Source organism: Drosophila willistoni (genome assembly GCF_018902025.1).
Source record: "Drosophila willistoni isolate 14030-0811.24 chromosome 2L unlocalized genomic scaffold, UCI_dwil_1.1 Seg168, whole genome shotgun sequence".
NCBI lineage: Eukaryota > Metazoa > Arthropoda > Insecta > Diptera > Drosophilidae > Drosophila > Drosophila willistoni.
The window spans coordinates 19,670,325-19,684,214 of NW_025814047.1; the positions used below are offsets into that span (position 1 = coordinate 19,670,325).

The window sequence follows — 13,890 nt, forward strand, 5'->3', positions numbered from 1 at the left end:
TTGCGTCCGTCGCATTCGAGTTCTCTTGCTACAGTGAATTCTCAAAGCTATGTGCTACGAGAGAGAGTAATTCAAAGTAAAATGTAAAGGGAAACGCAAGAAGAGAGCCAACAGTGATGCTAGATTGAACTCTCTTTGAGCTTGCGATATATCGATAGTTTAGCTAATTAACCCAATGGTTAATATTTCAGAATAATTAAATTAATGAGTTTAAATTCAGGAGCTCTCCTCCAACATGCTCCCTCTGTTGAAAGGACCAACTTTCAAATAAATGATTCTGGAAGCTTAGCGATCTTTTGAATTGGCCTTTTGAAGATTCCTTTTGCAGTCCTAAGTTCGACTACTCGAATTTTGGATGGTGACCTACCGCCGTATTTGGAGAAGCAATGGGAAGCTTACAGAGAGGATGTACAGGCACTAAACCACATGAAAATTCCAAGGCATATTTTTGATGGCAAGGTCCCCACTACAAAATGGCCAAATTTCGGTCAGATTGTTGTGCGCAAAGTCGAGAGTGGCTCCCCTGGAAAAACAGACACTGCCCCGGCTGGAACTATGTGCAGCTGTACTTGGAGCTGAACTCACGGATAGAGTTCGACAGGATCTCCAATTCGGATCAGAAAGTGTGGAATCATTCCTCTGGTCAGACTCAACAGTAGTACTCTCGTGGATTAATTCACGGGCATCACATTTCCACACGTTTGTGGCTAATCGGTTGACAAAAATACACGCAGTATCACATCCAAGGCAATGGCGGCATGTGTCATCAGCGCTCAACGCAGCTGATGTTCTGTCTCGAGGCATATCAGCAGTTCAACTTAGCACACATACATTATGGTTGTATGGACCACTATTTCTGCATGGACCACAACGTGACTGGCCAGCACCATTTAAGCCTACAGAGCACACGATGGATACCGCTGAGAAGAAAACCAAGGTATTAAGCATGGTGACTGCCACGGCAAACAACAAGAGTGAATGGATATATACGGTAAATCACAGAAATTCGTTTTACCGGCTACAGCGAATAGTGGCGTATATGCTACGGGTTTGTCACAAGCAGAACAGGAAACCAACGGCTCAGTTAGAGTTGGAAGAGTTGGACCAAGCACGGAGAGTGATCATTAAGCAAATTCAAGAAACAGGTTTTGCATATGAATTACGGCACTTAAAGAAACGACCTGATCAACCGCTAGATCGCAAAAGCACGGTGGCAACATTGCCACTAATACTGGATAAAGATTCAATCATACGAGTAGCAACTAGGCTACAACAAGCACCAGTATCAACGGAAACAAGGAATCCATATCTCTTGCCGTATAATGATCCGGTGGTAAAAATGATGCTACGGAAACTTCATGAAGAGAATCTTCATTGTGGACATGAGGCACTACGCGGAATAACTCGGCATCAGTACCACATCATTAAGGTGAAACCGATGGTCCGGAATGTGATCCAGGGCTGCGTAGTATGCACCAAGTACCGGCCTCAGTTCTTTAAACAAGTCATGGGCGACTTACCTGAGCATCGGGTATCTCAGAATAGACCCTTTCTCAATGCCGAAGTAGACTATTGTGGACCATTCTGGATCCACCATAAGGTTCGAGGAAAACGTCCCGACAAAGCCTACATTGCAGAATTCGTATGCTTTGCAACCAAGGCAGTACACTTGGAGTTGGTCGGAGACCTGTCCACCTACTGCGTTTACTGTGTATACTGCGATAATGCAACAAACTTTGTTGGAGCAAACAACCAACTTAAGGAACTGACCGATACAATACACTCAGAAACGGCAGCAGGTAGTATCAAGGAATTTTGCAATCAAAAAGGAGTGCAATTTAAGTTCATACCACCACGGTCCCCACATTTCGGAGGATTATGGGAAGCTGCGGTAAAGTCCGCTAAGCATTTACTGTTGAAAAACGTATTGACAGCAAACTTAACGTTCGAGCAACTGTCTACCATCATTGTCAATGTTGAAGCAGTGATGAACTCTCGTCCGTTAACGCCAAAGTCAGACGATCCCAACGACTTAACAGCTCTAACCCCAGGCCACCTATTGATCGGAGAACCATTAGTAGCCCAACCAGATGCAGAGCCAATAACACAGCGATCGATTCCAGAGCAATGGGAATTAGTGCAACGGCTTAAGTATACATTCTGGGCACAATGGTCTCAAGAGTACCTACAAGAATTGCAGGGTACATCAAAGTGGAAAAAACCATATAACAATGTCAATGAAGGCATGATGGTAATTCTAAAGGAGGATAATGTGCCATTTTTGCAGTGGCCAATTGGACGAATTGTTAAAGTATATCCAGGTCTGGATGGATACGTCCGCGTGGTAGACGTTAAAACAGCCAGAGGCACCTACAAGCGGGCTATCCATAAATTGGCCCCCTTGCTTAGCGAGACGGCGATAAAACGTAAAATCGAGGCAGATGACACAGAATCGAATTCCCAAAAAGACCCTGGTATCGAGGACAACGCGCAACGATCTGCCTAATGCCGTTATTATTGCCTATAGCATTTGCTCAAAGAACTAATATAACTCGATTCAACCCCAAACCAGGCATATACTATGAAAGTATTGGCACAGGAAGGATGGCAACGTCTGACTGGACTATTGTGGCATTCTACGATCTCGAACCATATTGGGCCGACCTGAAGACATTTTCAGACGGAGTAGTAAAGGTTGGAGAAATATGCGTGTTAATGAAGGTTCCAGAGGCATGCACCGCAATGCAGAGGCACTTCGAGCATGTCAACTCAGAGCTACGGACTGGAAATGATCTCCTTCACATAGAACGCCAACGACGATCGCCTTTAGATATAATTGGGAGCATTGCGAACGGCTTATTTATTGTGCTGGACTCAAAGTATGCAACAGAGATGTCAGACACCATACGAAAGGTTAAATCAAATGAAGATTACTTATTGAACTTGCTGCAAAATCAGACATCTGTAATTGATTCAACGATAAATATCATTAAGCGAGATGAAGCCACAGTTGAAAATCACATGAAACTAATGGAACAACAAATGAACGACATGACCAAGGTCCAGGACAATGCAGTAAAGGCATTGCAATGGTATATCACGCTAACTACTCAGATGACAGTTATTGCAGGGAATTTGCAACGAATTCAAACCGAAATTTCTCGAGTATTTACAGATGCCCATCATAGCAAAATAAGCCCGTTACTACTATCACCAGGCCAGCTTCGGGAACATCTGAACCAACTGAAGAGACATCTTCCGTTTGGTTTGGATTTGCCAGTTCCAGATAACGACGTCTTGCAATTATATGGCTTAATGAAGGCACAAGGCACAATCGCAAACAATCATGTGATATTTAAGGTCACTTTTCCATTAGTGGCAACGCAGGCAGTGCAACTGTATAACCTGGTACCCATTCCAGCAATTGGAACTCATGGGATTGTAATCATGAACATTAAAATTCCCATCATTGCTGTCAACAAGGAACAGAATCAATACATTGGGCTCTCAAGAGCCGATTTGGAACAATGCCATCAGCTCAACAACGAGCAATACATTTGTTTTGATAAACAAACGACGTTTTCGGCTAATAGCAACTGTGAGTTCCAGCTATTCAAAAACACAAAATCATCAACTTGCCAAATACAACACACAAACAGATCATTCGTGTGGTACGACATGTATCACAAAAATCAGTGGATTTTTGCCACCACTAGACCAATTGAACTCGCAGCGACCTGTGACGATAATCTACAAGGTGTCACTATTAAGAAGACTGGATTGTTAACTCTAGACCCGACGTGTACAGCTAGGTGTTCTGCTATACGAATAACAGGCCACCGTATAACTACGACAGACACAATGAAATTGTCATATGTCCGATTTGGCAACTTCAGCATTGGCCCAACAAAAGTAGCGCCAACAACAACACAATTCACAAAGATGCAGCTAAGCTACGACGAACTAAGCAACATTCAAGGAAAACTGGAAACTAAGCAAAACTGGAAATTGGTCAGAAGACCCCAGCCAGCCGGCTCACCATGTTATAGTCTCCTACGTAGCGCTAACAATACCATTGGTTCTTGTGATGGTATATGGAATAAAAAGATGCTCACAACCCCCAAGACACAATGGTCCAGAGCAGACAACCGTGAGGATCGTCAATCCCATACCGACTCCTGCTGCAGTAAGCCCAGCCCCCAGCAATTTTGCGGTCAACGTTGGATAACGTTGAACAGGTGTTCAACGGCCGGGAGTATGTTGGTGTTTAGATTATATAAAATAAGCTAACATTAAACCAATTATAATATAGAACGAATGGAAATGTATGCCAATGTTAAGTATGTAACCCGATTATAGATATCGATGGCTCATCAGTCATAAGTAGATCTGATATGGTCAGCAGTAAACAACAAAGACCTAGTTAATCAATAAAAACGTACTTTGCTGACCTAACACTATGCACTGGTGAGCCCGCTATTTTGTACTATAAAAGAAATGCATTATTCTTAGTAAGATCAGATACCAATTGTAGCTACATCGGGTGTGCATCGCTGTGTCTTTGGCCCCCATCTCTACCTTTGTAATCTCACTCCGAGGTCCACCCAATTTATGTGTTGGTTGCGACAACCTTTAGTCACTGGTTTATGTGCTAGTGCCTATATATATATATAAATAAATAAACATTTAATAACTTCAAGAAACACTAACGTCTTTCATTGAACAAGATACTTATACATTTTGGCTGCTTCAAGCGCAGCAATCAAGGTATCAAGGCGATACTCTCCCCTTTGACAATGGCAACTCTGTGTGATACTTATCCTTTCCAATTGGGAAGCGCAAGTAAGCCGCAGCTCCATATGCTCGTGACGATGCATCGCAAAACAGGTGCAATTCAGCCACACCACCCGGTAGCCCCCATGTAACATGCCGTGGTATTCGTATAGTTACTATGTTTGGTAACTCTTTCACGAATTTCTCCCATTCTCTCTAAATAGTGTCCGGTAGTGTGCTATCCCAGCCAATTTTCTCCTTCCACAGTTGCTGCATGAGAATTTTGGCAGTAATCATTATCGGACTAAGCCATCCCATGGAATCAAACAGTCGTGCAATTGCTGATAGTATTGTCCTCTTTATAGGTGAGCTCATTGGCGGAACGAGATGCAAAGCAAAACGGAACTCGTCTTCTTTGGGACTCCAGTATAGACCTAAAGTGCGAATAGTATCATTACCCTCCATGTTTAACAATCCGCTTGATTCTCGATGCTCAACTGGTATGTTCTCTAATAGCTTTGGGCAATTACTCGCCCACTTCCGTAGTTCGAATGTACCACTACGAAGCATTCCAATCACTTGGTTCTTGACATTCTCCGTTTCTGCAATACTGTCGCCACCAGACAGTATGTCATCTACATACATTTGATGATTTATAACGTCCACCGCCAGTGGATACTTCTCGCATTCATCCATAGCTAATTGTTTCATAACTCTAATGGCTAAATAAGGTGCAGAGCTCGTTCCAAACATCACCCTTGTGCAGGCATATTCTGCCACATAATCACTAGTGTCCGGATTCCATAGAATACGTTGGTACTGCGCGTCGTCGGTTGGAATATTAATACATCTGTACATTTTTTCAACATCCGCCATAAATACCCATTTTAGCCCTCGCCAATTGAGAATGATTCCTTGAAGATGTACGTGCAATTTTGGACCTATTGCTAGAATCTCATTAAGTGATTTTCCATTACTCGTCTTGCTCGATCCATCGAAGACAACTCGTACCTTCGTAGTTGATGACGATTCCTTTATGACTGGGTGATGCGGTAGGTAACAATGATCGACTCCCCCCAATGCAGGATTGCCCGTCTTACTAGCCCGTGACGTTACACGTTCCATTTGACCCAGCTCCAGATACTCATTTATCGTGCCAACATAAGCGTTCTTCAAACTCGCATCGGTACGCAACCGTCTGTCCAAAGAATGTAATCGTTTTAGCGCGCCCTAATATGATTCTCCATTTACCATTGATTCGTCCAAGTATGTAAGAAAGGGAAGACGAACAACATATTTCCCAGACGGCATTCGGCTATGTGTCTTAACGAAGAAATCTTCGCACCAGTTATCCTCTACTGAAACCCCACGTGGCTCCTCGTCGAATTGTTCTAGCTCCCAAAACTTACATAACAATTGTTCAAGTATCTCATCAGCTTCCTTCTTTCGTACCGTTATGGTGTAGGACGATCTCCAACCAGCTTCTTGATTCGTTTTTCCTGATACAATGTATCCCAAATGCGTATTTTGCGCCAGAGGCATACCACGTATACCTCGATGCACTTCTCCTAACATCAGCTCATCGTAGACGTCATTTCCCAGCAAAATATCAACTCCTTGTGGACTGAAGAAGTTAGGGTCGGCCAACGGTAAGCCCTTCAGATGAGTCCTCTCTTCAAACGGCAGTCGTTTGATTGGCATGCGCTTACTCACTAGAGGTATTACTGACGCGAGCAGCTTGAATTTCGCATGTGTGTTGTAGATTGATCTTATGACTAGCTCCACCTCTGCTGCCGCATCTGTAATTTTTGTATCTGCTAATCCAGTACTCGTGATGTGAGCCTGTTTGCGCCGTAAACGTAGCTGCTGAGCTGCATTCTCTGAAATGAACGAAACTTGTGAACCTTGATCCAAAAACGCTCTAAACAGTAAGGGATAGCCTTCTATCGACTCTACCCACACCATCGCTGTTGGTAATAAAACCTCGTCTTTATGCCTTACCGCAATTTCAGTTGTACTCTTTCCAATTAAAGCATTCGCAGATGCTGTTGGGATAACTCCCTTCCTTAGTGTGCCAAGCGATCTCTCGCATCCTGACTTGTCTACATGGAGTAGTGTATGATGCCGTCCTTGACATTTTTCACAATTTACCGCACTGTCACATGCATCTATTCGGTGATTTGGTCTAAGGCATCTAAAACACAGTCGATGCCTCACTACACTTGCCTTTCGTTCCGATAGCCTCATCTCCTGGAATATCCTACATACTCCGATAAGGTGTGCATCGCCTTGACACACAATGCATAGGTCTGTCTCTCGAGTAACAAGTGAAGCCTTTGTGTAGTTCTGGTTAAATCGTAACCCATGTACACCTGGCTTTGCATTCCGATGTCTATCCCGTGATAGAGTTCCCTCAATATTACCTGCTGACGCCGTAATCATTGTTCTGTACTGTGTTTCAAGATACTGACTGAGCTCCTCAAAGCTCGGCAGATTCTGCGTTGAAGATATTGACCGCTCCCAATCCACTCTTAATTGATTCGGTTATCTCTTCATCATGTAGTATACTAAAATTTCAGACTGGTGCGACAACACCAGTCTTCTCCAATGAATTCACACATGAGCGGGAAGTTTGCACAAATCTTCTCAAACTTTCCGCATCTCCATATTTTATTGGTAATTGCTGATCGAACACATCCATGTAATGCAAAAATAACACTCGTTGGTTATCATACAAATTCATCAACATTCTCCGGGATTCTCCGATCCTTATGTCTCTGCAACTCATTTCGAATCTCAGCTACTCCCATTATGTAGGTTTCTTCGAATCAGTCTCTGATGTCTTTGTCAAAATATCTGCCCTTTATCTCCGCATTATCTCGTTCTTGCAACAGTTGGTGATGATTGCGCTGAAAATCTGCGTGAAGGTGGGCAATCGAGTCCAATCTGGCTTCCAGATGACTCTCGGTATGTCCCGACTCCTCCGATTTATACCGCGCCAATGACTTCTCCAGCGAAGTGAGCAATGTGATTTGCTCCGTAGCCAACGGTAACAGTTTTTCAGCCATAATGAACACCTACCCAAACACATCAAGGTTAAATTGTATTCACCCGAATCAGTCTATCCACTGGCAATCACATTCTAAATCCAATCGCCAAGATCATTCCTCCCGGGTTTCGGCACCAAAAATATGTTGGCTAACAGCTGCGCCCTTGCGGAGCCCCAAACTGCTCGCTTTATATGATGCGGCCTTCGGATGATTTCCACCGAGGCGGCTTTGAGGCACTTGCGATTGGCAAGAAATGAGATGACCAGGTTGACTTCAATCGGTTGCTTTATTTTCTTAACCTAAAACTATTGTACAATTGTCAGCGGGTGCAGAAGTTGCAACCGCATCGACCGAGATTAATTTCAAGAGTATAATTCAAGTACAGCAAACCACGCTGTCTTTTACAAAATTCAAAGTTCTGGAAATTTCCATAGAAGAAATAAGAAAGAAACGAATTGAAGTAACGGATCTCCAAGTTTGTCACTTCAAAGTAAATTGCGCTGTTCTTGGTCTCTCTCTCTTCGTTCGTTTTCTCTTTTTAGCAAAGAGAGTCAGCTTAAGTTGCAGCTTAAACTGCTTGTCTACCTACTTGCAAGCATTCTGATCGTTTTGATGATCAGTATAGAGCAATATCTGGTTGGCTCTGCGATGATCTTATTCACTTAAAATGTGCTGGCCTCAACGGCCGCGACTACGACAAATTTTCTGGTTTGTCTGTGTCTAAGCCTGAGCCTGGCTTAATGCGCTGGACTTGCCCATCTTGTGCCAGCCAGCAGCTTGATTTTAGCTGTATGTACAGGGATCTTCGTTTAAAGTTTTTTCTTTAAACAAACTGGCTAAACAGCTGTCTAACGAGTGCGACTCTAGCGTACATTTATTGTCGCAATTCAAGTTTGTTCCACCTTCCACCTTCTCTATTACATCATCTCCCATTTTACTTTCGCCTACACCATCTTCTTGTCCCTCTTTATGCTATTCTTTTCAGATTGAAGTACCCATTATGCAGGCTCTCAATCACTTGCAGATCCCAATGCTCCTCCGCCTCCACTTCTTCTTGATAGCCTACTTGAATGTCCGCTATATCAGTTGAATTTGTTCGTTAACTCTTCTAAAAGAATCTTTGATCTTGTTTTTGTCTCGGATCCCACTGTTAGTGCTGTATCACAAACACAGCCCCTAGTGAAACCTGAAGATCCTTATCATCCTACCATTGAAGTTACTATTTCTTACAATTCCGTTACTAATTCATTTAATCATGTCTCAAATTCTCGACGTAGATGTTTTCGTAAAACAAATTTCAATCTTCTTAATAGCCTTATTTTCTCTTTTGATTGGTCATTTCTATTTGAGTGCTGAGATTGTGCAGTGAATTTTTTGAACTCTGCTCTTAATTCTCTAATTGATAACTGTGTTCCTTATGGGAATGTCTCTACCGTCTCCAGCGCCAGTGTGGTTCACACGTAGGCTCTCTAATCTCCGAAACATTAAATCGACATATTTTAAAAGATTTAAGAAAACTGGTTCTCGACTTGACTATGCAAATTATTGTTTAGTCAAATCTTAATTTTGTCTTTTAAATACTCAATGCTACAATAATTATATTGTGCGCTGTAAGGTTGAATTTTATAAGAACCCCAAAAGATTTTACAACTTTGTTAATTCCAAAAGACGCTCTAATTTACTACCTTCCACCTTCAGACTTAATGACCAGACTGCTAATAATGATTCAGATATTGCAGATCTGTTTGCTAAATTCTTTCAGTCGACATATTCTACTGCTGCTTTGGATCCCACATCCTATTCTTTCTCAATCGCACATTTAAATTGTATGTTTTTTCCTAGTATTACTGAAGACTGTATTATCTCTAGCTTATCATCTATGAAGTCTTCCTTCGTACCCAGGCCTGATAATATACCTAGATGCATCCTTCAAATGTGTTCGATTTCCCTATCTAATCCTTTATCTCGGTTATTCTTTATATCGAGTGAGACCTGTAGCTTTCCTGATGTCTGGAAGGAGTCTTTTATTATCTAACAACCGTGGCATTGCCAAACTTTCCGCAATACCTAAGCTGTTTGAGAATATTATTACGTCTTCCCTTTCACCTTTCCAGAGGCACTATTTGTTCTTGTCAGCATGGCTTCATTAAAGGTCGTTGTTCGCTTACCAACCTTCTAGAATTGACTACCCTTGTACACCATGGCTTCCGTAAAAAAAGTGTCAAACTGATGTTATTTATACTGACTTTAGTAAGGCTTTCGATACGGTTGATCATTCTATGCTTCTTACGAAAATTAACATAATGGGTTTTTCCCCAAAACTGTTGGCTTGGTTAAAGTCATATCTTATTGGCAGAACCCAAAAGGTGGCTTTTCGTTCCTCGATATCTAAAACTGTTCGAGTTACGTCAGGTGTACCCCAAGGCAGTCATCTGGGCCCACTGTTATTTACCTTGTTTATAAATGATTTGCCTTTGGCCTTGGCTCATTCACGCGTGCTCATGTTTGCGGATGACGTCATGATTTGTTATTCCTATAATGATCCTTCTTTCCAACAGTACTTGCAATCAGATCTCGATGCGTTTTGTGATTGGTGCCACGTTAATAAAGTACATCTTAATGCCTCTAAGTGTTCTTTTATGACTTTCACTCGTTTGTCTCCGTTCCTAGCTGATTACTCTATTAAGTCTGTTCTGTTAGATTGTGTACCATAATTCAACGACTTAGGCGTTATGTTTGACCCAAAACTTTTATTTAATGTTTATATTTCTTCTTTTGTCAATAGAGCATGCAGTCTTCTTGGCTTCAGTAAACGTTGGGCCAAAGAATTCGATGATCCCTATGTAACAAAGGTTTTATACACTTCATTAGTTCGCACTACTCTAGTGTGGAAACCTCAATATGAGCGTAGTATTGAATCGGTTCAGCAGCAATTCTTTAAGTTTGCGGTACGCGGTCTTATTACCTTCTTATTCTGACAGACTTCTTCTTACAACCATAGGCTTGTATTTGGCATTCTCTTTCTCCATAAACTAGTCAACGGCGAAGTCATTTCTACTAACTTACTAGATACGCTACATTTATGTGTTCCCTCAAGTCGGACCAGAAACTTTTTTCCTATTCACCTGAGTAGATGTCTGACTAACTACTCTCTTCACGAACCTTTTCGTGTTCTTTGCCAATCTTTTAACAACCTTTCTCATCTTATTTATCCTCAGCTTTCTATCACTTCTCTTCGCGCTATACTTTTTAATCATCTACAGCGAAACCACTGAAAATATTCTGGACTTGGATTGGCCGCAGCTCATCCATGACCACATTGGCTGTGAATCGGGGCATAGCTGGCACCTTGTGCAAATAAAACACCTCCATCGGGTCGGGGATGTTTAGTTGTGTATATAGCTAAGCTATCTTTTTCAATTAATTACTATCTGTCTTTAGCTTAAGCTTTTTCGTCGACTGCTGTGATAGTTGACGTGAATAAATAAATAAATAAATAAATGTGTATACATTAATATATTCACATAAACATACTCACATAAATATACAGCTAAACATGTTCATATATGTATGTACATTTATATATGTATGTACATTTATATATGCACATACATATATTCATATGAGAGGCAATGCACAGGCGTAACATGAGCTAGGGCCAAGCCAGCGTGTGAACGCTGACCATGCACTTTGATGCAAGTGCCCCAATTAATATGTATGTATGTACTGACACTTTCCCTCTCTTTTGTAGCTGTCGCCTAAGTCGCAGCATACGAATATCTATGCAACAATAGTTTAAGCAAAATAATATTATTGGAATAAAAATCAATCTGAATATAACCACCAACCAACACTGACGTGTTCCCTTTTAAATAATTCAATCTAAGTGGAACCCGGTCTTTACATCGCATTAAACAATTCGTCCGATACCGAAGGGCATCAATCGGCACAACACTTGAACACATATTCGAGTTGACAGCAATAAGTACTCCACCGCCGCGACGACCAACACGATCAAGCCTATAAGAAATAAAGTTATTAGAAAGAATTTCATTATCCAAAACAGAGGAGTTAAGCCAAGTTTCAGAGAAAGCTAATATGTCAGCCGAAAAGGTTTGGCTATCACAGAACAGGTTCGAGAGCTTGGTAAGAAGTCCTCTTACATTTTGATAATGGATGCAAAGACTAGTTATTAGTTTTTTGAAGCAGAAGATAAATTAGGAAGGTGGACAGCCAACGGACGGGAGCGCTTATTGGGCGCAAACTCGTGTACAACTAGGCCCTCTGGCCAGAAATTAGTGTCAACCATAGCTGAGAAATACTCATTAGGTACTGTAATTTTAAAAGAGGAGATTTCGCGAGGCCTAGAAAACTTAAACTTTTGAATTAAAACTTTAGCAGGGCATATATTACTAATGTAAGCTGCCACAGACGACTCAGAAGTATCAGGAGCAAGCCTAGAGATAAATAATTGTTTACGATGAGGCACTACAGTTAGTGGAGGCGGAGGAGCATTGGGATCCGCAAGTGATTGAGAGCTAGCATGATCCTGTGATTGATCAGAGTTCCCGTGAGGGATAGAATGAGGTACACCAGGGCTTGTAATGGGTACTTCAATCTGAAAAGAAGAGCATAAAGAGGGACAAGAAGATGGTGTAGGCGAAAGTAAAATGGGAGACGATGTAATAGAGAGTGCTGGCGACTGCTTGCGAGGCAACTCAAGGGTACATTTCTTGGGCGACTTCTCAGAAGGTGGAACAAACTTGAATTGCGACAACAAATGTACGCTAGAGTCACACTCGTTAGACAGCTGTTTGGCCAGTTTGTTTAACGAAAGAAACTTTAAACGAATATCCCTATACATACGGCTAAAATCAAGCTGCTGGCTGGCACAAGATGGGCAAGTCCAGCGCATTAAGCCAAGCTCAGGCTTTGACACAGACAAACCAGAAAATTTGTCGTAGTCGCGGCCATTGAGGCCAGCACATTTTAAGTGAATAAGATTATCGCAAAGCCAACAAGATATTGCTCTATACTGATCATCAAAACGATCAGAATGCTTGCAAGTAGGTAGACAACAAGCCATTATAAAGCCAAAAGAAACACAAGGCAAAAAAAATAAATAAATTTATATATTGTAAGATTCCAATTATTTAAAGTCTGTTAAATGCTCATGTATATTTATCGATTGTCAGTAATAAGTATCGATTGTTAGTAATAAGTATCGATTGTTAGTAATAAGTATCGATTGTTAGCGATAAGTCCGATAGGTCGATAGGTCGAGAGACGGCGTCTCTCTTCTCTTCCGGCGATGCAACGAGCAAGTTGCATCTGCGCAAAACCCAAAGATTGAATCCGACCAATACAAACTAATCTTTATCATTTTTACTTAATAAATAGGTGTTTACAACTCAGAAGTGGGATGACCACCCGAAAGGATACATATTTCGGGACACGGCACGCCACACGTTCCAAATCTAGGACGGCCGCCTCCACGCCCACCGCTGTTAGTGCACCCACTGCGGTGACTACCGCTGCAGTACCGAGAACCGCTGTGCCGACTGCTGACACACGCGCCTCTGCCGGGCCCGCCGCTGCTGGGCCAACTGCCGACATACGAGCCCCTGCTGGGCTAACTGATGCCACATTCGCCCCTGCCGGGCCAACTGCCGCCACACTCGCCCCTGCCGGGCCCGCCGCTGCTGGGCCAACTGCTGATATACTCGCCCCTGCCGGGCCCGCCGCTGCTGGGCCAACTGCTGATATACTCGCCTCTGCCGGGCCCGCCGCTGCTGGGCCAACTGCTGATATACTCGCCTCTGCCGGGCCCGCCGCTGCTGGGCAAACTGCCGCCATACGAGCCCCTGCCGGGCTAACTGATGCCACATTCGCCCCTGCCGGGCCCGCCGCTGGTGGGCCAACTGCTGCCATACTCGCCCATGCTGGGCCAACTGCTGACATGCTCGCCCCTGCCGGGCCCGCCGACGCTGGGCCAACTGCCGCCATACGAGCCCCTGCTGGGCTAACTGATGCCACATTCGTCCCTGCTGGGCCCGCCGCCGCTGGG

The 13,890-nt window shown here is 42.9% G+C and overlaps 1 protein-coding gene across 1 annotated transcript; it reads right to left on the reverse strand.

Annotated features, from left to right (window-relative positions):
- Nucleotides 1-4,989: 4,989 nt before the first annotated feature.
- LOC124459910 lies at nucleotides 4,990-6,738 on the reverse strand. Its single transcript, XM_047009693.1, has 2 exons — nucleotides 6,080-6,738; nucleotides 4,990-5,971 (listed from the first exon to the last, which is right to left on the reverse strand). Exons 1-2 carry the CDS (start codon nucleotides 6,736-6,738, stop codon nucleotides 4,990-4,992), a joined length of 1,641 nt encoding a protein of 546 aa, XP_046865649.1.
- Nucleotides 6,739-13,890: the final 7,152 nt, after the last annotated feature.